The following is a 27886-nucleotide window of genomic DNA, read 5'->3' on the forward strand; positions in this document are numbered from 1 at the left end:
CATACACACATATATGCTTTAATTAAAATTTAAACAAAAACTACAAAAACACCTACAGGAAAACATTCATTCTCGTTAGGAACAATGTGGGGTTTTTTTCTTAGATTTTTATTTTTACACATTCTTATGACATATCCCTTCATAGGGAACAGGAGGTTAGAAAGATTAGCTTTTTAGAGGATTCCATTCTAAATATACATTTTAAACAAACAACATCAAAACAACCGGTGGGAAGGTGGAAAACATTCCATCAATACCATTTTGTCTACACAATAAATGTGAAAAGACTGGCTGTGTCCTCACCCTGTCCCACCACAAAGTTGACTACTATTGTCTCCAGAGTGACTGGCTGCAAAGGACATGGAGCTGTGGGGTGACCTGTCACAGGGTCAAGGGCACGCCCTGCTCCTGGGTGTTCCAGAGACTTAGTAACCAACTCCATATTGGTAAGTATTCTTGGCAGGATACTTCTTGAAGATATGTATTCCAACATGGAGATAAAAATTAAGACCTAAGACGTTTCTTTTCCAATGGAGGTGAGTCGTGACCTTAATAAACCATTTCACATTAGCACTCATTTCCAAGGTCACAAGCTAGGAGAGTAACATTAAGCCCTCTTGGACACACATAATAGACTCCCCCCATCATCAGCCCGTCCTGCCATCAAACAGTAAGCTGTCACCTTGACCAAATTCTCACCAATAAATAACTTATACAAATACCACTACCAATTACAACTAACAAAATCAACTCCTCTTTTATATTAGAAACGATAAGTCTCTGTTGGCAAAGCCATCACCTCCATACCAGTTTCTGACAATCACTGGTTCATTTAGCAGGTAACAAAAGGTTACACTTGCAATTCAAATCAACTTCCCTTCTATACTCTGCTTCACGGTGTTTTAAAAATAGATCACCCTGAAAGCTGTGCTGCCCACCGATCGATCTCCACCTCTCGATTAGGAAAACTCACTCTCCCTCAACTACCTCAGTAGCCTTTCCTGGCAGCTGAGGAAACATGCATCGTGGATGTCTGAGAGCCACTATGTGACACTCAGAGGGAAGACCCTCAAATTCTATAACCACCCCCCCACCATCATGCCCCACCTGAGGATGACATTTTCCTCAGGGCACTACAGGCAGTTAGGTCTATGCTACTGCGTTAGGGGAGGTACAGTTTAGACATTAGGTGAAAGAAACTAGTTTGGATTAAAATAATACTGTGCTGCTAGAGATACTATTTTTATGTGATGCTACAACGTTAAAGAAGGAAGCTTTAAAAACAATAGCTTTGTGTAAAATAAATCCAGCAGAGCCCACCCATCCTAGTATCTTAAACTCAGTGGCGTGTATCTGCAGGGCCACACTTTGTGACCAGGGAGAGTAGGGCCTTTGCCTTCCTCCAGGGCCCGTCCTGGGTGCTTCAGGGCTGGGCGGCAGGAGAGGCACCCGGTTCCCTCCCCAGTACGTCTTATTCTATTTAATGTCTTATTTGTTTCCCTGGACGAAACACCCCAACTGTCATGATTTCTGTTGCAAGTGCAAAAACCTCCATGTCATCTCTCACTCTTTGCGCTCAGAAAGGCCTCCACCCCATCATCAGTGGGTTGGAAAGGGCTTCTTTGGGAGGCACAGCCCACCTGGGCTTCCAACTTCACTGTGCAGGACCACGCCCAAGTCCAGCGGTAGTCTGCGCTTCAACATTCTTTTTATTGTCTTCAGGGTCTGCCTCCCACCAGCAAAATTAAATGTTTAGAGGCTAAGGGCTAAGGTGCAGAAAAGCTCAAGTACACTCTGGTAGGAGCTGGCTACTCCAGAACTTAGGTTATAACGAAAGAGAGTATTTAGATTGTGTGCTACTTAACGTGGTAATGCAAAAAACTGGTACTATAAGCCATTCCCCAAAATCATCCCCCGCCCCTCCCCCCTGCCCCAGACCCAGTGCAGGGTTCCAGGAATTTGTGCAGACATAGCAAGTGTGTTGATCTGATACACTGCAGGAGGATGGAGCTGTTCTCTCCATGAATAAAACACTGTCATTTTTTTAAGAGTCTGCACACAGAAAGCAATTCATTCAAGTCAAAATGAATTTAACTCTATGCCAAATAACTTTTTCCTAAGATGAAATCATTTAGATTTTTTCTTAATCTGCTTATTTCCTATGATTTCTTTTTGAAAAGACTTTGGGAAGAGAAAAATGCATTCATTTTTCCCTTAAAATGTTAGTTTATTATTCCATGTTAGCACATGCAAATAAAGTTTACTCAAATGTATTACTTTAATCGCATTACCATTTAGGCATCTTACCTAGATATAGTTTCAAACAGATGCAAAATCATTTCTGTGACCAGGTGCAAAAATGGTAGAAATCATCTCTAGGAGTGGAAAAGAAAACTCCAGAAAAAGGAACTTTTAAGGCTAAAAAGATAAAAACATTTTTGTCAAAGTCGCAACTCAATAAAACTCCAACGCCTTTTAAGGCATGAACTGGTTTGAAATCTTTACAGATTATAAAGTAAATTGACATTGCCTGGAGCACTCTTTGAAGAAGGTAAAAAAGGGGGGAGGTTTTAATAAATAGTACGCCTCCCTCCCTTAAAGTAAAGGCCTTTGTGTGTTGGTATGTTACCAAATAAGATGGCATTTAAAACAAAATATCTGTTTATCAAAACCAGTGTCCCTCATTCTCCTCCTCCTGATTGTCTAGATAGAGGAGGGCAACCTTCTTTTCATCCGAAATCACCGACCTTTGGTCTACCATCCTCTGCAGCTGCACCGTCTTATCAAACTCAGCCTGCTCCTTGTCCTTTCCCCCGGGGGCCTGGTGTCTGTCCCCAGCAGAGCCCTGAAAGCTCACGCCGGCTGCCAGGTCATTCCTACTGCTGGCATCTCTCCAAGCACCACGGTCAGACACACTATGAGCTTCTGCTTCCATCCCTGTGGGGGGAAGGACTGTGGCCTCTTGTGTCCAGCGGGGGGTCGCCTCTACGTTACTCAGGTCCATCTGAAAGGTAAACGAAGTTTCTTTGGGCCGCGGGGCAACGTGCCTTAGTGTTCTGCCACTGTCTGCGACCTCGCCTACCTCAGGGGGCTCCACCGAACCAGCAAGCTCAAGTGTTGTAGAAACGGGTCCGTGGAAGACAACGTGTTCAGAGGTTTTGGTTTCTGCAGGACCCAGCTGAATATGCCTAAAGGATCTGCTCACACCTGTTGTCACTTCTGCCCCTGACATGTCTCCTGTACCAGCCTCCCGAGGAGGTTCGGAAATGGCCCTTTGGAAGGTGCTCTTTTCAGCCATCAAGATTTTCCTACCCACAGTGTAACTACGGGTGGCCTGGGTCACGTCTGCCGAGCCCTCTCTGTGGGCACTGCTTTCGGAGTCGCTAAATTCCCAGGGTGGGGGCACGATCTGCTCGGTACCTTGATGCCTCTGGGGCCTGGTCCCTGACCACGCCTCCACGCGCACAGAAGCTTCTCTGACTCCCAGCTCCATCCTGTCTGACAGGGGGGCGGTGAGCTCAATCTGCTCACTGAACCCCTCCCTGGGGCCTAACTGAAGGTGCTTTACAGACGTCTGGGGACCCGCTGTCTCCACTGTTTGAAAATAATCGCCAACCTTCCCTGCCCCAGAGACGGCAGCCTGAAAAATAATTTCCTTCTTAGCATGGAATTGCTGGGAGCCAAATGGGCTGTGCCTCCCGGACCTGTGGGCACCTGCGGACAGCTCTACCGGCCCGGGCTCCTCCGCGTCCCCGGCCTCCGGACGGGCGGGCTCGGGCCCTGGGAAGACGACTTCTTTGGACACTTGGCTTTGATCAGGACCCAACGTAAAGTGCCTCGCGGACCAGCTGGCTCCCGCCGCGCTTGCCGCCCGGCTCAGGCCGCCTTCCCCACTTACCTCCACCACCTGCGCGGCGGGTCCCTCGGGGGACACCTGCTCAGTCCTCCAAGTTCCAGGGCGTGCTATCCGAACGTGCCGCACGGACTGACTGACATCCTCCAGCACGCGGGACTGCGCGAAGCCCGTCGGGCTGGTGACTTCCACGGTGGCCGACACGGGGCCCTGGGCAGGGGCCGGCTCGGCGCGGGGAGAGGCCCGGGCGGCTTCGGCCTCCCCCGGGGAGGGGCTGTACAGCTCCTGCGTGGCCCAGCGCTTGAAGCCGTAGCCGCCCACCGGGGCCTCTGCTCCCGCCTCCCCGTCCGGGCTGCCGGGGCCCGGGCTGTGCCGCCGGGCCAGGCTGTCTCGTACCACTGACTCCACGGCCTTCTCAATCTCACCCGCCTCGTCCCTGCTCAGCTCCTCCAGGTCTAACCGGTCGGCATCCACCGTCTGGGAGAGGTTGACTTCAGCCACTAAGGTCACGCCCCCGCCGCCCGCCGTCTGGACCTTCTTTACATCAACAGAGACGCCCCCGGGCCCACCCACATCCTCTCGGGTGAAGGCCGACAGCTCTTCCTTCATGCGCTCTGGAAGGTTCTCCTCCAGCTGCTCGATCACCTCCACCAGCTGGTGCCTGGGCTCCTTGAAGCCTCCCTTGATGGATGTGTGGAGCTCGTGCGGTATTTTAATTTCCTTTTCAATGACTATGGGTTCAGTATGAAACTCGCCACTTCTCACTTGTTCTTTCCAGTGAGTAGCACCCACGTCCCCCTCCAGAGACGCTTCTGGAACATCCAGGGGCTTCACAACCTTCTCTCCCAGTGCGTCATGACTCCTCGTCCTCCTCCGGGACCCTGGCACAATTTCATCTTGCCAAGAGTACCTGATGGTGGATTCCTCTTCAATGTGGATCTGCCCATACACGGAGCCCTCGTCTCTCTCGTGGCCCCCGGGGTGCTCGTCGGGGTGTTCGTCTGGAGTCGACACAAAATAACTCTGCTCTCCCTCCAAGTCACCTGCCTCCGTCACTTCTTCAACGTGAGTCACGTTCTCTTGGGGCTGCCTGGTCTTTTGACCTTCGTTTCCTGAGCACGTGACATCTGTTTCTCCATAAACTTCCTCCTCAACAACAAGCCCCTTGGGGCCCGGAGACACATCATCGACCTCCTCCACTTCGAATGGGGTGGGAAGCTCATCCGCCTTCTCGCCACTGACGTAGCTCACGGGCTCTTCGATGATCTCCACGTTGACGACCTTTGCCCTCCCCTCCCTCCCCTTCAGACCAAGATTGATTATATCTCCGATCAAACGCTCGGTTGACTTTCCTTTGAGCTCCACCTCCTTGGCGTCCTTGCTTAACAGGTAGTCCAGGCCAGCTTCATCTGAAACGTCGACCTCTTCAGTCATTTTCGACTCCATGACTATCTCGGTCTTTGTCTTCCTGTCACCGGGAAGCTCTTTCCTGTCCACATAAGTGACTTTTGTGTCTGGAAAAGAATCAGCAGATGCTTCTGTCTCAGGAGAGTGGGTAAACTGCTTCAGGATGCTGGAAACGATGTTCTCAGCTATGGATTCGGTCACGGAACTGCCTTTCAGAGAGGCTGCGGTGTCGCTGGTGCCCAGCCTGAGCTTCGCCTCTCTGGTTTCCACCTCTCCACCTGTCCCATCACCAGCATGCTCCTTCAGGGCTGTCTGGAGACCCTGGGGGGCCGCCTCTGCCGTGCTGTCCTGGGACACTTCTAGACTGACTGGTCTCTCTCTCTCCCTCACACTTGTCTCCTTCAGGGACTCCTTCTCGTCTGCCTTTTCCCTCATTTGCTGGCTTTCTCTCTTTCTTGCTTCCTTATCTAACTTTGTCAGTTCTTCCCACCTTAAGTTTCTCTCCTCTGAAGCCTTCTCTTTCGAATCGAACACCTTCTCCTCTCTCTTTGTTCGGACGGTTTCCGGTCTGTTTCTCTCCTGCTCCCTCGTGGCTCGAGCTTCTGTTTTCCGTCCCAAGAGGACGGTCCTCTCGTTGGACCAAGTGCTCTCGGAAGCACCTGCCGCCACCTCGCCCCGGCGTTCTCGGGAGGCTTCCTGGGCGGCGGCGGGCTCTTTGGCTAAGTTAGCAGGGGTGCCCTGTGTGCCTTCAGTTCTTGGTCTGTCGGGGAATGTTTTCACTTGAGCGTCAGTATTTCTTAAAAGACCAGGGGTTGGAGAGAAAGTTCTGAAGTTGGTCTGACGGCTGGCCGTTTTCTCGTAAGCGTTTTCCTGCCGGGCAGTGGTAAAGGAAGCGTATTCGGAGCCCAGGACGTCTCTCCTGGCGGCGCCTCCCACGGCTGCCTGAGGACGCGGCGCCAGGCTGTGACTGAAGCTCGCGGAAGGTGCTTTCTGCCTTGGAAACAGATTTCTCTCGTTTTCCCTGTGTACTACTGAGGTGGCATACTGATAGGACTTGTTTCTGAATTCTGCAGAAATTGAACAGTGCATTAAAATGACAGTCATCATGACCTTTTCTCATCTTAAAAGCATCACCACAGATCAAATCCCATCCCGTCATAATATATACTATTACCTCAGAGGGGTCACGATAAATGAGATATTTTCGATCCCCAAATTATTTTTTTCCGGTAGTTTAAAGAATCCTATGACCATAAAGTATAGCCCTGCAAATGCTCCCACACAACACTTTTCTCCAATTCCTGATCTTAAAACATTCCCCTATCTTAAATATATCAAACGGGTGCTATTTATGTGGCAGAAATGTTACAAGTTGGAGTCCTTCATTTCCACTTTGCTGAGGTAACTTTATCTTACGGGGAGAGACTGGGAGAGAAGAGCTTCATAATTACTACAGAGCACACAGTTACTCAACACGGAACGGCACTACCTCTCCACCTTTTACCATGCTCTTAGTTTTCATTGATTTCCATATTGGGCCAACAAATATTGAAGAACTTAACTTTTCTTTTAAACTTCCTGATTTTCTTCTCTTTTTATTCCTTTTTTTCTTTTCTTTCCTTTTTTTGTTTTTTGACAAATGCCTCATTTGAAAAGGTGCCAAAGCGGGAAGCCAACCAATCACCAATACGACAACCTGTCTTAATGTCACGGTCCTGCGGTTGGGAGGCTGTCCACGGGGCTTCCTGCTTTACTCTGGACCATCCACAGAGATGCTACCCTTGGGGGTACCTTCTCCTAGGGGTGGCAGCTGGTGGTTGGAATGTGGCCTGGCCGGGCGCACCATCCACCATGCGGGCACCCCCTTGTGCCCACCCACACCCATCTGCTGAGCTGGGCAGAGCCTTCTCGTCCCGTGGATCTCCCCCATGGCAGCCAACCAACCTTACTCTCAAATTCAAAAGCAAACTTGCTGGAACTAAGACCAAATCCCTTCCAAGTCACAGATGACTGGAACCAAAATTATTCTGAACCCAGTGACCCATCAATTTGTGAAGTCTCTAACAGGGATGTTGTTTTTGAAAAATAAAGATGGAGAGTGTTATTTTTTAAAATATCTACCACTTATCCAGGTTGGCTGCTATAATCAAACACTCTCCTGATAAGCAGTAACCAATACATACATGTATTCCCAATGTACCATGATTTTGAACATGGAAACACTCAAGGAGCCTGAAAGTATGCAGAGTAAGGTGTATACAGAACATACTGTAGAGAATGTAATCTTCCCTTGCTTGGCCACAAAGCTCTTTAAGGTTTCACAGGACTGGGAAAGCTTTTTTTTTTTTTAAAGTTATCCTACAGGTTCTCCGGGTCCTTCTAATGGACACTAACTCTCTAATATGCCAGTTCTGCAGCTACAGGAAGTACGGGCTTTGAGCTGCAGCTTTTGGCCTGAACAGAGGCCGACCTCAGGGCACCAGGTGACGCTGCTGCTCACGTCACCCTGAGCTGCCCGCGCCAACCTAGGCTGGTGTAATCCTTCCCACCTCTGCCGGCGGTGGGGTCTCACGTTCCAGTGTTGACTACCTGCCGTACAAAGTAAGTCACACCTCCTCAGGCTTCTGTGAAGGCTGTACATCTTTGGTCTGTAAAGGGTGTTCCCTCCAAACGGTGTGATGAACAACTCCATGTCCGCCTCTCACCCTTCATACTTGCCAGCTCTCCATCAGCCCCCTCCTCCCTCACCACGCTGGGTAGGAAGCACCCTCAAAACAATGGCTAGATGAACAAATGAGTTAATGAAGCCCTTCCCTGCGTGATTTCCTTTGCGTTATTAGGGAAACTATGGCCCAGTAAATAAAATCTATTTGAGGGATGAATGGCAGTTATCTGAAAACTCCTATCTAACCCCAATTCTTGCAGATAAATCCATGGGATGAACCTCATCAGACAGACAGCACGTTAATGTCAAATGATAAGCGTTCCTTCAGTTTACCTTGTGGCACATTTTCAATGCGCTCAGTCAAGATCAGTATCTCCGGATTACTTTCTCCTTCCAGTAAGGCTCTGTGAAAATTATTTTTAAAAAACTCGTTAGGAAATAAAAGACGAGAAGTCCCTCCGTAAGCTCTGATCTGGTCAATGACACACGGTCACAGTGTCATGTGTCTGCAGATGCTGCATCTCTGGGATGCAAGCCCACCCCGGCAGACCTGGCTGGAGAGAGCGTCTACCAACTAAATAAACAAAATGAGGGGGCCAGGGCTTCAGGAGGACTGGAGCGCCGAGGCCTTCTAGAAAGCCCTTCCAAACCCAGGGCAAGGAGGAGAAGGAGACAGAGGGATGTGGGCCCAGGAGGGGAGGTCAGAGATCTGGCTTCCCTGGGAAGCAGGGCAGGTCACCCTCGGCTACAGGGCTCCAGAACAATTACTACTACCCCACTGGGATCTCTCTGGAGTCACAGGTCAGGGACTGGCTAGGGGCAGAGCATGGACTGACATTTTGCACAGACTGCATGTGCAGTCTTCAAACTGGGTTCCATGGGGACATCTTAGAGATGAAAAAAGAGGAGAGGTGGAAGGGACACGCAGAAGAGGAGAAGGAAGAGCTGCAGACCACCCCCTCCACCATCACGGCCCCCAGGGGCCTCATTCCAGGCGGCATCCAGTTGATCTCTGATAAAGTGGTAAAGTGGCAAAATGCCCTGGGCTAGGTGGTTTCTTTGGCCATGTCTAGCTTCAGAAGTGTACAACTGTAGAGTCTTCATTAAGTCCTTATTCATGTCTACAACTCAGAGCCCTGAGGAGAGAGCAGATGCAAGGCCCCACAGCCCCAGGGCGCCGTGGTGGGTCAGCGCGGGATGTCCACTGCTCGGAGACCCTAGGGCGTGGGCTGCGGCCAGCACAACAGTTGTTCAGTTGCTAGGGTGACGTGTGAGGCCACTCACATCAGTTCCAAGAAACACACTGCATGTGGCAAAGGGCAAGCAGAAGCGGGGCCCACTTGGAAATGCTGATCTGGCCACTGACGGCCGGGCAGCAAAACGGGGGAGGGATGCCAGAGCTGGGCAGGGACTCTCGGATCAGGCAGACCAGCGCCAAGTTCTATCTCCACTGATTCAAATACGGCGATTCCCACAAGAGAGAACCCCGTGGGCAGGTGGGAGAGAGCAAGAAGCCCCCCCCCCGCCCCCGCCCACTGAGGAGAAAGCAAAGACAAGGCCAAGAGGGATCCCAGTCCAGGTGTGCACCGGAGGGGTTGCCGGGAAGCTGCGACTGCAGCGCGCCTGCGTGCATGGATGCAGGAGGCCGAGGGGTGACAGCCAGGAAACAGGACACCTGCCCGTTAATCCCGCACTCTCATGACCAGGCGTGTTTGGTTCCAGGAACACAAATAGCTTCCATCGCCAAGAAAATCCCAGCCTGTGAGGGGCTCCACCCAGGATGACAGCAGCAGGAAAGGTGGCATCCTACAGATGAGGGGCCACGGGGGCGCTGCCGAGAAGCCAAGTCCTATCTCAGCTCTTCCCTCGGCCTGCGCAGGAGGAGGCCTCGCGTACCGCAGGGCTCCCGCGCTAGCTGCCCATGTCAGGACAGAAGGGCTTGCAGGATGTCCAGGTCAGCAGAGAACTGATGACAGGTGGGGGGGGGGGGGGGTGTCAGGATAAAGAAGAGCCCGTTGGGGGAAAATCTTCCCTCTCCCCTCAAAGGGGAATGGTTTTGTCTCTCTTTCAGGGAAAATCCAAACCATCACCAAACCTCTACTGCATTCGGGAGCCTGGGTCAGGGAGGACGGCTCCTAGGAGGGGGCACCAGACCCTGAGGGGTGACACCCAGCACGAACGCTCCCACGCCCAAGGCCTTCACCGGCCCTAAGACTGAGCACCAAGCAGGCTCTAACCCTCCCATCTCACCACGTCGTCCTGGCAACCCCACTACGGGCCGACGATGGGAGTCCTGGCCCGCGCGCATCCGCGGAGAGAGAGGGAGCCCAGGCCTGGGCGCTGGCGGCCCCTGCAAGCTGCCCGGGCTGCCCTGTGGGGCCAGAGGCGGCGCCATTTCACACATTTTAGGACAAACCCTGCAGACAGGCCCTCCAGACCATATTAATGAAAGCAGACCAACCTCTCTTGGTGATTTCAATCTAAATGTCCCTACAGGGAAGAGCAGCAGCTCCCACTAGGGAAGGACTCAGGTCCGCAGTGACTCCCCGTCCCGATGGCTGGCCCGACGGGCAGGAGTCACGGTCTCCACCTGGGCGCGCAGCACAGCTGGGACACTGGTCCCCGAATCCCTGCCTTTACGAGGGCCCCCCCGCCCCCCGCCCCCAATGGCGCACAGCATCCTGCCTCCACCAGCGCAGCTCACCGGACTAGGTGGCAGAGGCATGAACGAAACTGCTGGGGCAAGGTCAGAAAGGCCTCGAGTCCCTCAAAAGCTCTCAAAGGAGCGATTTTTTAAGGAATAGACGCGTACAACTTTAAGAAGCGGGTCAAGCGTTCTCTGGTTATTTTGGGAGCGGTGGAAGGAAACTGCCTGGGAGCCACGGTGCCGGTGAGCCATGCCAACTGCCTGAATCACAGGCTATTAGTGAACGTTTCATACAGCCCCACAGGTTGGCAGCCTCTCAAGAGGCAGGAAAACAAGCAAATACGTGTGGGAAAAGCAGGTCCCTGGCCTCATTAAGGCAGCCGAGACCAGCCCACAGGGCGGACGGAGGCGCTACTGTGGCCCCTGGCCGGATGCCAGGCCCGAACAGACCACCCGTGGGGCTCCCGGCAGCGGGGCTCCCGTCTGGGAGAGATGATCCTGATGGCAGCTCGGCGCGCAGCTGTGGTCGCCCCGCACAGCGGGTACAGGCAGCCGCCCTGCACGCCCACCAGAAACGCGGAGAGGAGTCAGGGAGGAGGGAGGGTCGCAGCAGGTTTCTAGAAGCAATGCCACAGGAAGAGCCTGCCTGGTCCTGGGTGGAGAGATGGTTCACGTGGTGCTTCCTGGCAAAATGCAGGCGGGGGCTGTGGGAGGAAAGGGGGGAGGGGCTGGGAGAAGGCGCGTCCCTGGCCCCCCAGCCCCAGAAAGGGTAGGGGACCGCCTGTCGCTCTAGACGGTGGGGGGGGGGGCTGGGGACGCGAGGGGGAAGGGAGGAGAGGGGGCAGAAGTCCATCCACAGGACTAGCATTACCATCAGATTCGGAAAGGGTCTGTCCCAAGCACAGGCACGTGAAAGACAACAGGGAGGCCGTGGTGCCAGGCCGCCTCTGGTCATTCCCTCTGTGCTCGGGACGAAGTCACATATGGAAAGCCCAACTGCCAATTACAGAGACAGAAAAAAAAAAAAAAAAAGATGGACATAAAAAGCAAAATAACTAATAAAGCAGAGACAGGAAGCACAGGCAGTGGTTAATAGAGAAACCTCCAGAATCAGGTTGCCTGGATTCAGACCCTGCCACTTCCTATCCCATGACCTTGGAGAAGCCGCTCAAACCCCCTGTGGCTCAGTTTCCTCATTTCTGAAACTGGGAGCACGCACGTGTGCGGTGGTAGTAAAGTGACCGGAAAGTTCCTGCAACAATGGCTGCCACAGAATATGTGCTCAATAAACGTCAGCCATCACCATCTACATCATCATCTACTGACCTCAGAAGAAAGCTGATTCCATTAGCCAAAGCAGTTCAAGAAGGGAAGAGATTCTGGATTTCCTAAAGTCACGGTTAACTGAGGGCTAATTCACTTACGCAATGGTATGGGGAAGGCTAACAACCAAATGTATCCGTTGACCCTAATTATCTATCCTTAAAACTACAAGACTTTATTAACTTCAAAATTTTCACCTAATAACCGGGTAAGTCTCAGTGTTAACACAGTTTTATAGGTTTTCCCAAAAGCAGGCTTCAACTTTAAAAAAACAAAATGTATTTCTCCAAGACCTTGAGAATTTCCCAGGAAATGTTTTCCTTTGAACAGACATGTAAAAAGGTACAGGTGGTCTTAAAAATAATGGTGCAACCAGAAGCATCATTAAAATGATGAAATTACCAACCTTAGGTATCATCTGTACTGCTTCATTAGCAGTCTAAATCTAGACTGAATATTTGCAATTAAAACCCGCCGCCTCTGTCCACTGCAATCAGAGAGAAGAGGGGGGCTCTGCACATCTTCCCCCAGCACAGACATAAAAAGAACCTAACTTTTTTTTTTAATTTTATTTATTTATTTATTTATTTATTTATTTATTTATTTATTTATTTATTTATTGGCTGTGTTGGGTCTTCATTGCTGCGCATTGGCTTTCTCTAGTTGCAGAGAGCCAGGGCTACTTTTCATTGTGGTGTGTGGGTTTATCACTGCGTGGCTTCCTTCTTGCAGAGCACGGGCTCTAGGCAGATGGGCTTCAGTAGTTGTGGCACGTGGGCTCAATAATTGTGGCACACGGGCGTACTTGCTCTGTGGCATGTGGGATCTTCCCGGACCAGGGATCGAACCTGTATCCCCTGCATTGGCAGGTGGATTCTTAACCTCTGCGCCACCAGGGAAGTCCCATAGAACCTACCTTTTAAAAGGACTTTGCCATAAGGTCCCCAGGCAGGAAATCTTTTCGTATCTGGCCAGGCAAGACTCCCTAGTGTTTTTCGTTTGAGAAATCCTTTGGCCCTGCTTTCCATTTTTCCAGGTGAAACAGAACTGTTACATTCTCCTCCCCCAAAACATAAAAAACAAAGCCTCTTTTTAAATGCTGATGGAGATTTCATCATCTGTCCCCTAGGTCAGAAATCCAGGATGGGCGCCTTCTGACCCTCAGTTTTGTGCTTTCTGGACTCAGTTTATGCCTGGGAATTTTTGCATTTTTTGTTTCAATTTTGACTCTCTTTTTTTCCAATATATTTTCTAACAGGTTACTCCTGCTGGTTCGGTTCTTTTTTTTTTTTTTTTTTTTTTTTCCGGGGTTGAGGGGGATGCTCTACTTACTTTTTAACTGTTTCTACAAGTTCTCAATCTACAGCTTTGGGGCCTGATTTTTATGTCAGCAGTAGAGGGTTGGGACGTGGTGGGTTCTGAATACTGTGAGTTTCACCACCTTCAGATTATACACCAAGTCTGCATAAGTGCCTGCTTTGGGAAGGGGGCTCAGCATAGGGTGGTCTAGTCTGCAAGAGGGGTGCCCAGCGGCACCCCCGCCCACGTTCCTACCCGGAAACCTCCCGCTCCCGGCCCCTTCCTCACTGCCCACACGAGCCCTGAGTGGAGGCTCCCCCAGGTACCTACCTATGTCAGGTCCCGAATCTCCAACCACCACACGCACCTCCCGAGGCCTCCCCGCTCCCGCCCCAGACACACATACCCCTCCCATCCCAGGCCCTGACCCTCCTGCACTCCACCTGCCAGCGGCTGCCTCCCCTCCGCTCGGCTTTGGCCCCGGCTCAGCTGCCTGGCAACAGAGGCCTCTGCAATCTGACTCCTTCCTGGCCGATGCTGACTCACCTTGCATTCTTCTTCCTCCACTTATTTTCTTATCCTGACTTGTGCACCTGGAGCTCCTTCCTGACACCTTTCTGCCCGTCCAGTTCTTATCACCCACTTCCCCTGCCCCTTCAAGGCCCAACTCAAATCCAGCATCCCTTGAAAATCCCTCCTAATTACCTCAACCTGAAGCTCTCCACTCCCTCTCCGAACCATTTTCTATCAGACTCTGTTCACTGGCAGTAACCCGTGTACAGCATTTTCTTGGAACGTGCATTCTATTATTTGAACATCTTGTTTGACTTTTCACCTAAGCGTACTTCTCCCCGCCTCCTCCCATGCCACCCCCCACTTCCCACCTCCCCATCTCCTACGTCTGTTCAAACCTCTGTCATCCTTCAAGACCCAGATCAATCTCATCTCCCTCTAGAAACCTTCCCTGACTCTCACATCTCCCTTCTGATTCCAGAAAACCTGCACTTGTGTGTCTTGGGAGACGTGTCTTGCTTCCCCTGCGGAGGAGGCTACCTCGGTCCACGAAGCCTTACCCACGGCATACGACCCACAGCACCCAGCCACACGCTTCTGAGCCCCGCTGGGCAGGGGTCACCCCCTGCATGCCGAGCGTCTCCAGGGCAGCCTGAGGGCACAGAGCCCAGCTCACGAAACATGGCTTCACAGGTGTGGCTCTTATCCACCCATCACAGGTAGCCCTTCATGACAGCCCCCAAAACCAAGCTGCCCAGGGATGCCCAAACGCTTGGCATTGCCACAGATGCCACACCAGCTCAGTCCCAGGCTGCCCCCTCTGCCTGAAAGCCTTTCCCACATGATCTCTTCCTCGCTGCCCTTCCTGCAAGACTCAGCACCTGCTCTTCCAGGAAGCCGCTCTGCACACTCTATCAGCTCCCCCCCACCCCACCCCAGCATCAGCTCCTCACTAAGCCTGCCCATCCTTTGTCTTGCCCTCTAGGCTGCTGTGAGACAGGCTTAGAGTTTTCTGGATGCCTGTGGGCTGCTGTGCAACCAGTAGTGCACGTACAAATCATCTGGGATCTCATGACGAGGCAACTTTGATCAGTAGGTCTGGGGCGGGCCCGAGGTTTCCCACACGCTTGAGATGCCTAGTGATACCAACGCTATGGGTCTGCAGGCCCCGTGAGCGAGGCCCTGGACCAGTGTTTCTCGGCCCTGGGTGCACCTGGCAATCATCCTTGAAGCTTTAGCACTACCTTCCCTGGGCCCATCCTGCGCCAGCCTAATGGGAATATCTAGGACCGGATCCCAGAGTCGACGCTTCACCCACTTCTCCCGGTGATGCCCACGTGCAGGTGCAGCTGAGAACCACGCTCTGTCCTGTTTCTGAGCATCTCATCACTCAGCCCCTCGTATCATAAGCACTCGCACTTCAGGAAAAGCCTCGAGAGGACGTATCAGGCGGATAAGCCTCTCCAGCCCCACGTGACAGCACTGGTGACCAGCAGATGAGAGCAGGCACAGCCGTGCCAGCCTGCCTTCTCCCGTACTCCCCCCCTCTCTCAGCATCCTCAGCCCCAGCCCAGCCCCACGGCTCCTGCCCACTGTCACCTGCAGTGTGGGAGCAAAGGGCTTGTTCTCATGCTCACCTGCCAGGCCAGGCCCCAGGGTCTCCCTGGCCACCAACTGGCCAACTGAAATCCTCCAGTCTTAGACACCAAGGTTTGCTTTGTTTTAACTGTATTATTTTATTAAATTTTATACTTATAGCCTGTAAGTTTATATCTATAAATTATGAGTTACACCATTTTATTATGACTTGAATGTTTCTCCTTCATTGTGACGGTTACCGGAAAGGGCCAAACATCTGGGTTTGGAAGGGTTCACGGTACTTGAGACCTGGCCTCAGCACAGCCCAGAGTCCAGCCGTGCTGGGATGTGCTGTCAGCCCTCCAGAGCCACAGCCCTCCTCCTCCATGTGAGCTGTGAGTCTGGGTGACGGCCGTCTCAGCAGTGCTGGGGGAACGGCCCCTTCAGGGAAACACGGTCTCAGCCATGAGGGAGAAGCAAGGCCGGCTGCAGCAGGGGCCACCGGAGCCCACCTGGACAGGGCTGGGAAGCAGTCACGTGGCACGGGCCCCCGGAGCATGGTTCCCGCAGGGCCAAGTGTCGCTGCCGCCCTCAGAGAGGCAGGGTGTGGGAAGAAGGTCACCTTCCCAGAGATGGTGGGTCGAGGTTTGTAGAGATGACATGGGCACTTGTGAAGGGGAATTTTCATACCTGGCCTCAGAACTTGAGCAGCAGCACAAAGTACTGAAAGAATCACGTAAGACACGACAAGGGTTTGTCTGCAGGACACTTATCGGTGATTTAAAAAAAAAATGCTAGGCTTTCAGCCGGTACAAAGAAACAGGTCACATTCAACCGCGTGTATGTCTTTTAGACCTGCGGGCATCTCCCAGACTCAATCCTGAGCCCCGGAGGGGGCGCAGCAGCAGTTCTAACCACAGAGGTTGGGGTCTGCAGCCGGGCAGGGCCGGGAGGATGCAGGCACCTGGGCTGGGCTCCCCATCCCCCCACGCAAACCTGGACTTCAGAAAGACATACAGTGAAATCAATCACTCACTTCCCAGAAAGGGCTGATGCCTCCTAAGCTCCCAGGAGATGGCCACGTCAGTCCCTAATTGGGTGAGAGAAACGCTCAGCCACAGACAGCAGTAAACTCTGTCCTGGATGCCAAGAGCAAGAAAGGCTCACGACCAAGAGAAAAGCTAAAAGATGCTAAGCCTTGAGGAAAGCTAAGTTGGTAGGGTTGTGAGGTGAGGGAGGTGAGGCCCTGGCCTCTCAGGCAAGATGCCCACCTGTGCCCTCTGGCTTTTCACGATGGAGAACTGGAGACAGGACAAAGCGAGGAAGGAAAGACCTCAAAATCCCAGAGAGGTGAGGCATGAAATCAAAGTCTCCTAACTCCAGCCCAAGAACTTTTACAAAAAGGAAATCAGAAGATCCAACCGTCTCTGTAGAGAAAAGACTCACCTGACACCAGGTGTCACCTAACACAGGCACAGATGTGGGTTTTCTAGGCTGACCCAGCATCTGCTCTAGAACGGATGTACCTCCCACCCCAGTCTCAGCCCATGTGACTCATGGGAAGCTGACCCCTTTCAAACACTTTGTTCCCCCTGGCCAAGGACAGGCACATGACCCAGCAGAGCCAGAGGGGGTCCAGGAGTTCTGGGATGGTGGGAAAGAGCCCCCTCCTCTGACCAGAGGATTGGGGGCTGCAAGGACAAAAGTGTGGAGCTGCTCGGGGCCCCTGCCTCGGCAGGGGCAGAGCGAGGACGGAGGACAGAGGAGGCAGGGACAGACTGCCAGCAACCCCATCCAGGCACCTGTACCTACTGTGCCCGAAACGAAGGATTTTTTCAGTTGTGTGAGTAATAAATGCCTTTTTTTGACTTGAGCCAGTCTGAGAAGGGCTTCTGTCACTTGCAAGTGAAAAAAATCCTAATGCTTCCTTCCTCCAAATAAAGCCTGACTGTTGTGAAGTTTTCCTTATTAGTAAAGTTTAGCTTATCCCACTCAGCATTTGTTTGAATACCCTTCCAATTTAATGCTGCAACTGTTCATCCCATGAGATTTCCAAGGAGATTGTGGAGATGGACCTTAAGAGGGACAGGCTGGCAAGTGCCTCCTCTCCCCTCCCCCATGCCCTGACCAGCATCCCTCCTGCAGGACTCAGCCTGCACGGCTCCCAGAGCAGAGACCCAGCCGGAGCCCCACCAGCTTGGCCCCGGGACCATCCCTCAATTCAGCTGGAGGCTCCTCCAAGGGCTGCCGTGCCCCTGGGCAGGCCTGACCCCTTAGTGGGCATCGTGGGTCCAGGCCAGGGTCTGCCCGATAGCCTGCTCCCTCTTCACTGACGAAAGGCTGGCTGAGGAAATTCTTCCAGACAATAAAGAGTGGGTGAGGCTGGCCCGAGGCTGCGATGCAGACTCCCAGCTTACCTGTCAGAAAGCTTTTAATGCACATCAAAGCAACCAGGCCACTATGATATTCTTAGAGCAACGTCACGATCGGAAGACAGCACAGGCAGCCCACAGGGTGTGCTGAGCCGGGCTGGGCTCTGTCCCTGCTGCTCTGCCCCAGCCAGGGGAGCGGACCTCGGTCCCCTCGTCTCCCCTCCAGGCCCAACTCCCGCATCTGTTGATGGTGACGGCACAGATGACCAGCCTCCTCGCGTCGGCCAGGGCCGAGCCTCCAGAGCTCGCTCACACCCACGACCAATTTATGTTAACAGCAACCCGGGAGTGCAGGGGACGTCGTGCCCACTTTACGTGGCTTGTGCGTAAGGCACAGGCCCCTCACTGGCCTGGACCCCTGCTTCCAGGCCCCTTCCCTCACTTGCAAAAGGGGTGCCTGGTGTCCACCACCAGAGGGCTGACTGCGGGCCGTGAGCAGCCGTGAAGCGCTGAGCACTGTGTCTGGCAGGCAGCAAGGGCTTCGTGATGTTGGCCCACGATCACTCTCACAAGCGGGGAGCCCGGGCCCCTGAAGTTCCTTCCATCGTAAGTGCCTGAGATCTGGGTCCCTCGGTACCCATCCTCACCGATCAGGAAAGCCGCAGAGGGGAGGGGCGACACCTCGGCCAGAGATGGCTCAGCCCCGGGGGGGCGGGGTAGGAAGGGGGCGCCGAGGGCAAGCGCCACTGTGTGACGCACAGGCCCCTCCAGGGACACCGGGCCACGTCCTCTGCCCCTTTGAGGGCTCTGTGGCTGCTTCATCTGGGTTGGTCACATTCAAATCAACATCTTGATAAACAAAGCCAGCCACCCGGAGTGCCGTGCTGACCTTTGGGCGGAGATGCAGTTCTTCAAGGCCAAATCCCTGGAGACAGAGTCAGAGCCCCGGGCTTTGAAGCAACAGCACAACAGGCAGATGGACTCGGGCTTTCTGGGTTCGAGTCCTGGTCCTCCCCTTTCTAGCTCTGTAACTAACACGGTACCTAATCCCTAGGATCCGGGGAGTTGACACGTGTAAAGCTCTTCACCAGCTCCCAGGACAGGCAAACGGTAGACCAGGGTGCAAAACTCAGCTACTCCCACCACAGGGAAGGCCCACTCCGTGATCTGGGTGCGGCCCTGCTCCTCCTCCCCTCTCTGGCCCTGGATGCCTTGTGTGGCCACACCAGGGCTGCTCTCTGCTGTCACAAAGCCACAGCCACTCCACGGAGGCTGCAGGGACTTTCACACTGCGGGCTTCAGCTCAGCAGACTCAGCACAGTGTCCTTACCTGTAGGTTGCCACCTCCAGGCTGAGGCCAGTCTTCACCTGCACGAGCTCCTGATAGTCTCGCAGCCGGTCGGCCATGGCCAAGGTAAGGGCTGCCTTCTCATCCTCCAGGCAGGCAATCTCTCTCTAAAGAGAACAGAGGGTTTGGGGATCAGAGGATTGGAGCTTTGCTGGGTTGAACTTAAGGTACCAACAGCTCAGAACACAAAAAGAGGTGAAAAACCTCCAGGTTTATTAAAATGCAGTCATTGTAAAGATTACTTTTAAACACTGTATTTCCCCCACCTGGAAGGTTTTTTGTTTGTTTTTAAATCGGCGCATAAGGAAGATGTGGCTAGGACACGGGCTTCTCTGTTCATTCTCCTTAATAATAATGAATGCTTGTAAAGCATCTCTACAGCTCAGACATCAGTCAGCTTAGGGAAGTCCATACATGACACTGGTGAAGTAAGATGCTATTTAAAATAAGCCAAAACTAGAAAGCAGGGGTTTTACTCTATTTAAAACAGATGTTACTCAGATCTGAAACAGAATTTGCCCCATAGTCATGATTTCCCCAATAGTAAGCTGATACAGAGTTCGTTTCACCTAGAAAAGCTACTTTAAAATCACCTGGGGAGAAAAGTTATGTTAATGTGACAACAATATAATCTGGACACCCTATGACATACATCAAAGCAAGATCCTTTTTGACCCACCTCCTAGAATCATGGAAATAAAATCAAAAATAAACAAATGGGACCTACTGAGACTTAAAAGCTTTTGCACAGCGAAAGAAACAATAAACAAGACAAGAAGACAGCCCTCAGAATGGGAGACAATATTTGCCAATGAAGCAACTGACAAAGGATTAATCTCCAAAATATACAAGCAGCTCATGCAGCTTAATACCAAAAAAGCAAATAACCCAATCCACAAATGGGCAGAAGACCTAAATAGACATTTCTCCATAGAAGACATACAGATGGCCAACAAACACATGAAAAGATGCTCAACATCACTAATCATTAGAGAAATGCAAGTCAAAGCCACAATGAGGTATCACCTTACTCTGGTCAGAATGGCCATCACCAAAATATCTAAAAACAATAAATGCTGGAGAGGGTGCGGAGAAAAGAGAACCCTTCTGCACCGTTGGTGGGAATGCAAATTGGTACAGCTACTATGGAAAACAGCACGGAGGTTCCTTAAAAAACTAAAAATAGAACTATCATATGACCCAACAATCCCACTCCTGGGCATATATCCAGAGAAAACCATAATCCGAAAAGAAACATGTACCAGAGTGTTCACTGCAGCAGTATTTACAATAGCCAGGACATGGACGCAACCTAAATGCCCATCAACAGATGAATGGATAAAGAAGATGTGGCACATATATACAATGGAATATTACTCAAACATAAAAAGGAATGAAATTGAGCTATTCGTAGTGAGGTGGATGGACCTAGAGCCTGTCATACAGAGCGAGGTAAGCCAGAAAGAGAAAAACAAATATTGTATGCTAACTCATATATATGGAATCTAAAAAAATGATACTGATGAACCCAGTGACAGGGCGAGAATAGAGATGCAGATACAGAGAATGGACTTGAGGACACAGGGTGGGGGGCGAAGGGGAAGCTGGAACAAAGTGAGAGAGTAGTACTGACATATATACACTACCAAATGTAAAACAGATAGCAGGAAACTGCTGCATAAAACGGGGAGATCAACTCGATGATGGGTGATGACTTGGAGGGGTGGGATAGTGAGGGTGGGAAGGAATCACGGGAGGGCGGGGATATGGAGATGTATATATAAATACAGATGATTCACTTCGTTGTATAGCAAAAACTGGCACAAGAGTGTAAAGCAATTATATTCCAATAAAGAGCTTTAAAATATGAAAAAAAGAAAAGAATATAATCTGGGGATAAATGTTGAAAGTCAGACCCAGATATAAACCTTTATGACTGTTCTCGTGTAGTTTATAAGTGTTCCCCAGGCACGTGTTCGGATCACCCCCATAGCAATTCTGCTCCCGCCTGGTTAACTGCATCTGTCCATGTCGCTGCCTGGTTGGGAGACACTGCAGGGCACCGCCTGTTGCAGCCTTGTACATCCCACACACACATCCCCACGCCCGTCCTCCCCACCCCACCCCCCCCACCCCCAGAATAATGCCCTTCACATGCAAGTCACACAGCACTGGTGTGTAAACTGGATTTAAAATGAAATGACCGAGATAATATTACCCTCCTCAAAATGTACTATTTTTAACTGCCAGTATATTTTTAATTAATAAACACAATGGCTTCATTTGTGTTTCATTAATAAACACAATGGCTTCATTTTACAGTTTTGCACTACTCTGCATTACAGTTTTACATAACATTTTATAGTTACGCTGGAGAGCAGTTAACCGAACAAACATTTAAACACTGAATAAGTCCATATACTTTAACTTCTGGTTTGCACTGGAACATAGCATTATTTCTGAATACTATTAACTAAACAGGCTACATTTTTAGATATTTATCTTTGTGGTATTTACAAATTATAAGACAACTGGGAGAAGGAATCTATTTTCCTTTCGCATGTAACGCCTCCACCAAAAGCACCTGGCAATATACTGACGGTCCAAAATAAATATGTAACGTCTATGAAAGTAAGGAATGAGTGTAACTAAGATCTCACACTGGATTTACCATCTAAAAAGATGCATGAGCAGCATGGAAATAACTCTGCTTCTCACAGCAGTTCTATATATCTACGCTAATAATTTTTGTTAGGTTCTTTTTGTCTATATAAAGTATGCTAAAAACAAACACTGAAGCCACTTAGCTTTTAATGCAAAGGAGTAAATTTAAAAACCACTAGCTAGCATTCCAGGGAGGATACGTGTAAACACCCTCCAAAACTGGCATTATAAATAGATAAAGAGGTTCATCAAAGCAGAGCATTGGCCAGTCTTGATTTAAGTGACAGTAGCCAGAATTTAGTTACGACGTTCACACATTCTATAGTTAAGTCTCAGTGTTAAAAGCCTATGTTCTCTGGTTTTAGAGGGAGTATAAATTCAGGTACAAGGTTGCAGTATAAAATGTACTATAAACATAAATGTATGACTCCTTCCTACTACAGGAAATTCTACCTAAATATTAAAACTTGACAATGGGTAGTAATGTCTTGACAAAAAAGTTCAATTGTTAACACGCTTAGAAAAAAATATCAGACACATTCAGTTCTCTAACCACAAACCTCCTGAGCAGGTCAAGATCTCCCAGCCATGCCAAGGAGGTAAACGTGAAGATTCTCTCCCTCCCAGGGGCGCAGAACATTTCCGCATCCCGCAAAATAAGAGGAGGAAAATCAAACTGTGTTTAAGTTAAAATAAGTGCAGTTCCAACCACATCCCCACGTGAGTCAGCTCTTCCCAAACTGTCAAAGGAAAACACGTTGACTTTTGGCAGCAGGAACGTAAGAATTATTGGCTCCCAACAGTCTCCACAGAAATTGTAACCGATCCTGCTGGTTGAATAAAGCTTCAGACCTGGCCTCCACGTCCCCAGAAGTTTTCAAACCGTGGGCTAGGCCAAGGCCCTGGAGCCTGAGATACAGCAGCTAATGCTAACCCAAGCGAGAGCAGTTTTGTCGAAAGTGAGAGCCAGAGAGAAAGGTCACCTTTTTAGTTGCTATTTAAAGAACTTTTGGGCGGCATCACAGCTGATGACGAAATGTAGGCTACACGAGGGAAAGCACGCTGCCCTCAGTGTCCAAAGAATTCACTTTCTCTTAACCGAACTTGAGCAGCTCCTTCCTGAGCAAGTCACCCAGACCCAACAGGAAGAGCTTGCAAGTGTCACAGCCACGCACTCAGAATCTTGAATGTTAGAGCTCGAGGGAATTTAAATATTGTGATAACCTCATTTAGATGCAAAAACTAAATATGTTAAAAACAACAAGCATTGATTGGATGCTAAGTATTTATAGCTCTGGTCCAGACAATACCCTGAACTCCAGACTCATCATTTCATGTTACGAGACCAGGGGGGTATCTTGGAGGCATTTCAAAGTGAACTCTCCTCTCCCATCCAAGCCTGCCTTCCTGCACCAACCCCCTTCCCCCAGTTGCTCAGGCCCCAAGCCCTGGAGCAGACTTGATTTCTCCCCCTCTCTCCCACTACATCCGATCCATCCGCAAACCCCGTGAGCTTCAAGTTCAGGGTAGATTCCTGCCTCTGTCCTTTGCCGCTGCCCCTGGCCCAAGCCTCCAGCACCTCCTGCCCTGATGATGGCAAGAATCTCCTAAAGAGGTCTCCCTGCTCCCCCATATGCCCCCCACAGTCTACACACAACACAGCAGCCAAGGAGATGCCACGAAGACACAGGTCACCACCCACCTCCGCGCAGAGTCCCCCAGCGACTTTCCACACGCTCAGAGCAGAAGCCCAAGTCCTGTGGGGGCCACCCTCCCCTTCACCCACTCGCCGCAGCCACACCCGCGGAGGAACACTGCACCGTTTCCACCTCCAGACCTGCGGGGTCAAGTGCTTTCTCTGTTTTGTTTCTGTTCTGCTCCCTGCTGCACCCCCAGCACTTAAGAGGCAAGCCTGGCACACCCAGTGCTCAATGAATGAACGGAATGGAGGCACCCTGTGGGCTATTTTCATCACCCCTAGTTCACAGATGGGGAAACAGAAACACAAACAGTGGCAGAGCCAGAATTCAAACCCAGGCAGGGCAGCTAAGCCAACTCCATTCCAATCAAAAGAAAGTTCTATTTCCATCTCATCTTGGGGGCGGGGAAGCCATCCACAGTCAGCCTCGAGGCTAAGAGCACATTTTCAGAAGCCAAAATCTCAGTGTTTATGGGGTAAGGCTAGTGTAAATCCCAAACACCTTACAGTGTTTGTCTGAAGCCCCTTCCACCAGACTGGGAGACCGGGTGTATTAGGCTTTAAGTGACCTGAACGACATATAAAATGCTGGAGACTCGGATGTCAGTTCAGCAAACTCCTCTCTGGCAAATCTGAGGCAAGGGGCCTACTGGAGAGGCCTAAGGCATGTAGGCCATCTGGGAAGGCCCACTTTTCCCAGAAAGAGAGTCCTAGCGAGCATCTTTCACCCTCAAGCTGCAGAGGCACCCCAGAGCCTGGGCACTGTGGAGGGGTTCCTGCCTCTAGATGGGGGAGAGGGGTTCCCATGAAACCACACGGAAAACAAAAAAAGTCAACAAAAGTCTTAACACTAAAACTATTCTGGTAACGGCCAGCTGGAAGGGTCTGAAAGCATTTTAGGATTTTAGATGGAACAGGCACCTCTGTGCTAGCCCTTAGGAAGAACATTACTCTATGAAAGCAAAGTGAATACTGGTTCAAAGTTGATCTTTAATAGAACAGAGAGAAGAGAGGAAATATTACCCAGTGGTTAGCTGCTCAGGCAATGGAGCCTGAATCAAACCCAGGCTTAGCTACTTACCAACTAGGTGACCTATGGGCTTCAGTTTCATCATCTGTAATTAGGGGCAAATATTAGTACCACCTCCTAAGACTGGTGTGAGGACTGAGAGTGAACACACATGTGATGGGCTTGGTACCTGGCACACAAGAAGCTCTCGATAAAGCCTAAGTCTTAGTAATGAAACTTCCATTACAGTAAATTAGTTACATAAGGTCTTATGATATTTTCAGTCTCCCCAAGGTAAGCTTCTATAGAATCTGAAAACATCAGGGGCTTGGGTTAAACCATCAATACTTACTCTTTAACAGAATTTCTAGCATTTTTACACTTCTTAAAAAAAATACTAATGCTTGGTGCTGAGTCTTTTGGAAAGCAACTTGAAATATGGTTGCTTTAAGCTAACTGGTGAAGGATTCAGGGTACAGATAAAGAAACACGCAGTACAATGGAAACTCCACAAACTGGAAGCGAAAAATATCCAAGTCCTTAACAACATTTCCCTTGGGTTACATCATCGATAACTTTTCAAAGAAGCAAATTCCAACAAGAGAGGTATCACTGGACAGGAGGGTGGAACCCTAGTTCTGGGGCAGATGTGACCCCAGGGCGCTGGAGACCCTGTGTCAAAGAAGGTGATGTGAACTGCACTGCAAGTCCGCACCTCTCCTGGAATCACAGGAACTCTACTTCTATCTGTTTCATATCTGGGGGTGCATTTAAGAGTTACTTGGCGGGGAAAGGGTTCTGCTGCTAACAAAGAACACTGAAACCAGAGCTTCCAGGTCCAAAATGAGCCAAGTGAGTTACGACTGCAAATGAAGGGTGAGGATTTAGCCCACACAACACGCCTCAAAGAAGGCTTTTCCAAACCTGCTTGCACAGCAGGGACCCTTGAGGTGGTAGCAGGGGTTCCCTACAAAGGTTCAGTGGGCAGTGAGTTTGGCAGGCGCTTCTCTTTGGTTAAAAGCTCCGTGAAAGCCTACATTAAAGGCACTTTTAAACTTTCACTCAACACAGAGCACAGGGCCCCATGGAACTGGCATCCCTGGCCACCGTCATTGGAAAGAGAAGTGCTCCGAAGTCGAGAGTAAGCTCCGAAAGCAGCACATGCTTCGCCGGTCCCTGTCCCTGACCCACCTACAACCCCAGCAGAAGGTTTCTGAAAATGGTGAGGCAAAGGGCAAATAAAACCCATGATCCAAAAGATTAAATTCCAAACAAGTTAGTACTGTATTGCTTTATATGATTTCCCATCCAGACTGCAGCTCTTTGAAGAGTAAAGCCCCAGTACAGTGCTAAGGACCAGAGGTAGTCAACAGACATTTGCTGATTATCTGCGGATACCTGTGATGTCACCTACAGGCCTCTATGCCACAACTGCCGTGTTTCCTTTACTTCCAGTTTTTTTTGGAAAGGCACAAAATCACTCCAACACACATTCTTAACTTGAAGCGACAAACTGTTCCCTTTAAAATATTTCTTAATTTGTGTGGATGTTGTCTTCAACTGTGATCCTAAGAACTAATGGCAGTAGAATTCGGGAATATTTCCATTTCTGGCCCAGACTGGGCAGGACCAGGGCTAACCCTAAGGCTGGACCGGGGGTACAAGACAATAAATCAGCCCCAGGTGTCACCCTGTCAGCGTCAGAAGTCTGAGCTTTGCTTCTCTGAAATAGGAACTGTTTATATTACCTGCACTTGTAATAACATCCTGCCACAGGGACTTGTGTTACCCCAGCTTTTACACTACCCAGAGATCTGACATCAGCTTGTACGGTGAGAAAAACACCTCCGGTCAAGCTCTTCTCTGCCTTACGATTGCTGCCCCTTCCAAGAATAAACAAGGCAGTGGCCCAGGGAGACACGACCAGCTGCTTCCAAATGGGAAAGCATTCTGGCAAAATAAAAACCGCCTTGGAAAACAACTTAAGGTTTCCCCAGGGGAGCCCTAGTGCCAACGGGGCTGCCATTTTTAACTTTTGAGCGGCTCCTGAAAAGGACTTGGCATTGCCCAGAAACCTCCCAGCACTGGGACTTGTGTGAGAAGGAGAGCTGTCACCTCTGGAAGTCACTTCTGGGGCTTCTTGGTTGACTTTTTAAGTGAACTCGGTCTTCGAGGCACGGGAAATTGAAAGAGAACCTAGAGCCGAGGGGGTCAGTTGTCAAGATGCACCCAGTCGTGCCAGGGGCTAAAGAAACTGACAACAAAACAAGAGGACAGGGACGGGGCTATCCACAGGGACCTGCCACTTGGCACTCTCCGGCCGAGTCGAAGGGCCAGTGCCCCGCGCTCTTCTTTCAGGGCTGGCGAGATGCCGGGACCCCGAGGCCCCGCTGCAGAGCAGGGCGGTCCCTTCGGCTCCTGGGTCCCCAGGGGCACCCTCCGGGCCGGCGCCGCCCGTCGACGACGTCGCGCCGGGTACGAACGCGCTGCGGTCCGGGGAGCCCCACCTCTCCCCCGCGGCCCCCACCCGCAGGGTGCCCGGGCCTGGAGCGGGGGCGTCCCCTCGCACCGACCTGCCGCTCCTCGGCCTGCAGCTCGTAGGCCTCGCGCACCCGCAGCAGCTCATCCTCCAGCAGCGCCCGCAGCTGCTCCAGCTCGAGCGCCTCGCGCCGCAGGGCCTCCGCCTCCTCCGCGAACAGTCGCGTCTCCTCCTCGGCCTCGCGCCGGCCGTCCTGGCCGCGCCGCAGCGCCTCCTCCAGCTCGCGCACCTCGTCCTCGTAGAGCCGCACGGTCTCCCGCCACGACTCGGCCACCAGCAGCGCGTAGCCGTCGTGCACCTCCCGCAGGCGCGGCGGGGGCGCGGCGGGGCCGGAGGCGCGGGCGCGGTAGCGCAGGCTCAGGCTGGAGGCGCGCGCGCGCAGCTCCCGCACGTCGCGGTCGCGGGCGGCGTCGAGGCCGCGGCGCTCGGCCTGCAGCCGGCCCAGCAGCACCTCGAGGGCGGCTCGCGCGCCCAGCTCCTCCTGCAGCTCCCGCCGCTGCGCGTCCAGCTCGGCGTCCAGGCGGCCGCGGGCGGCGCGCGCCTCCTCGCCCAGCAGCTGCAGCTCCCGCAGCTCGCGCCGCAGGGCGTCGCGCTCGCCCTCGGCCAGCGCCGTGGCCCAGCTCAGCTCGTCCAGCTGCCGCCGCAGGCTGCTCGCCTCCTCGGCGAAGCGGGCCTGCGCCTCGGCCCACAGGCCCTCGTGCCCCCGCCGGCAGCGCAGCTCCTCCTCCAGGAGCAGGTTTTCGCGCTCCAGCTCGCGCACCCGGCGCACGTAGTCGTACAGCCGGGCGTTGAGCTCCTGCAGCTCGGCCTTCTCGGAGCCTGTCTGCAGCTGCCAGGACAGCATCTTGATGGCGTGCGGGGCTCTCCCGGCCGGCCGGTCCCCTCCTACCCTGGTCTTGTCCCCTCCGCTGCGCCGCCCCGGCCCCGCCGCTGCTCCCGAGGCCCGCAGACTGGGGCGGGAACTGGCGAG

General features: G+C 51.8%; 1 protein-coding gene across 2 annotated transcripts; it reads right to left on the reverse strand.

Moving 5' to 3' along the window:
* Nucleotides 1-2: 2 nt before the first annotated feature.
* Nucleotides 3-27886, reverse strand: SYNM (synemin). 2 transcript variants are annotated; one of them, XM_057722284.1, is made up of 5 exons: nucleotides 26951-27884; nucleotides 18988-19112; nucleotides 8259-8329; nucleotides 3899-6327; nucleotides 3-3004 (listed from the first exon to the last, which is right to left on the reverse strand). In XM_057722284.1, exons 1-5 carry the CDS (start codon nucleotides 27758-27760, stop codon nucleotides 2666-2668), a joined length of 3774 nt encoding a protein of 1257 aa, XP_057578267.1. In that variant the 5' UTR covers nucleotides 27761-27884; the 3' UTR covers nucleotides 3-2665. The 2 variants fall into 2 exon arrangements, with proteins under 2 accessions (XP_057578267.1, XP_057578266.1); XM_057722283.1 differs by having other exon boundaries at nucleotides 3-6327; nucleotides 26951-27886.

Source organism: Hippopotamus amphibius, chromosome 2 (genome assembly GCF_030028045.1).
Source record: "Hippopotamus amphibius kiboko isolate mHipAmp2 chromosome 2, mHipAmp2.hap2, whole genome shotgun sequence".
NCBI classification, from domain to species: Eukaryota; Metazoa; Chordata; class Mammalia; order Artiodactyla; family Hippopotamidae; genus Hippopotamus; species Hippopotamus amphibius.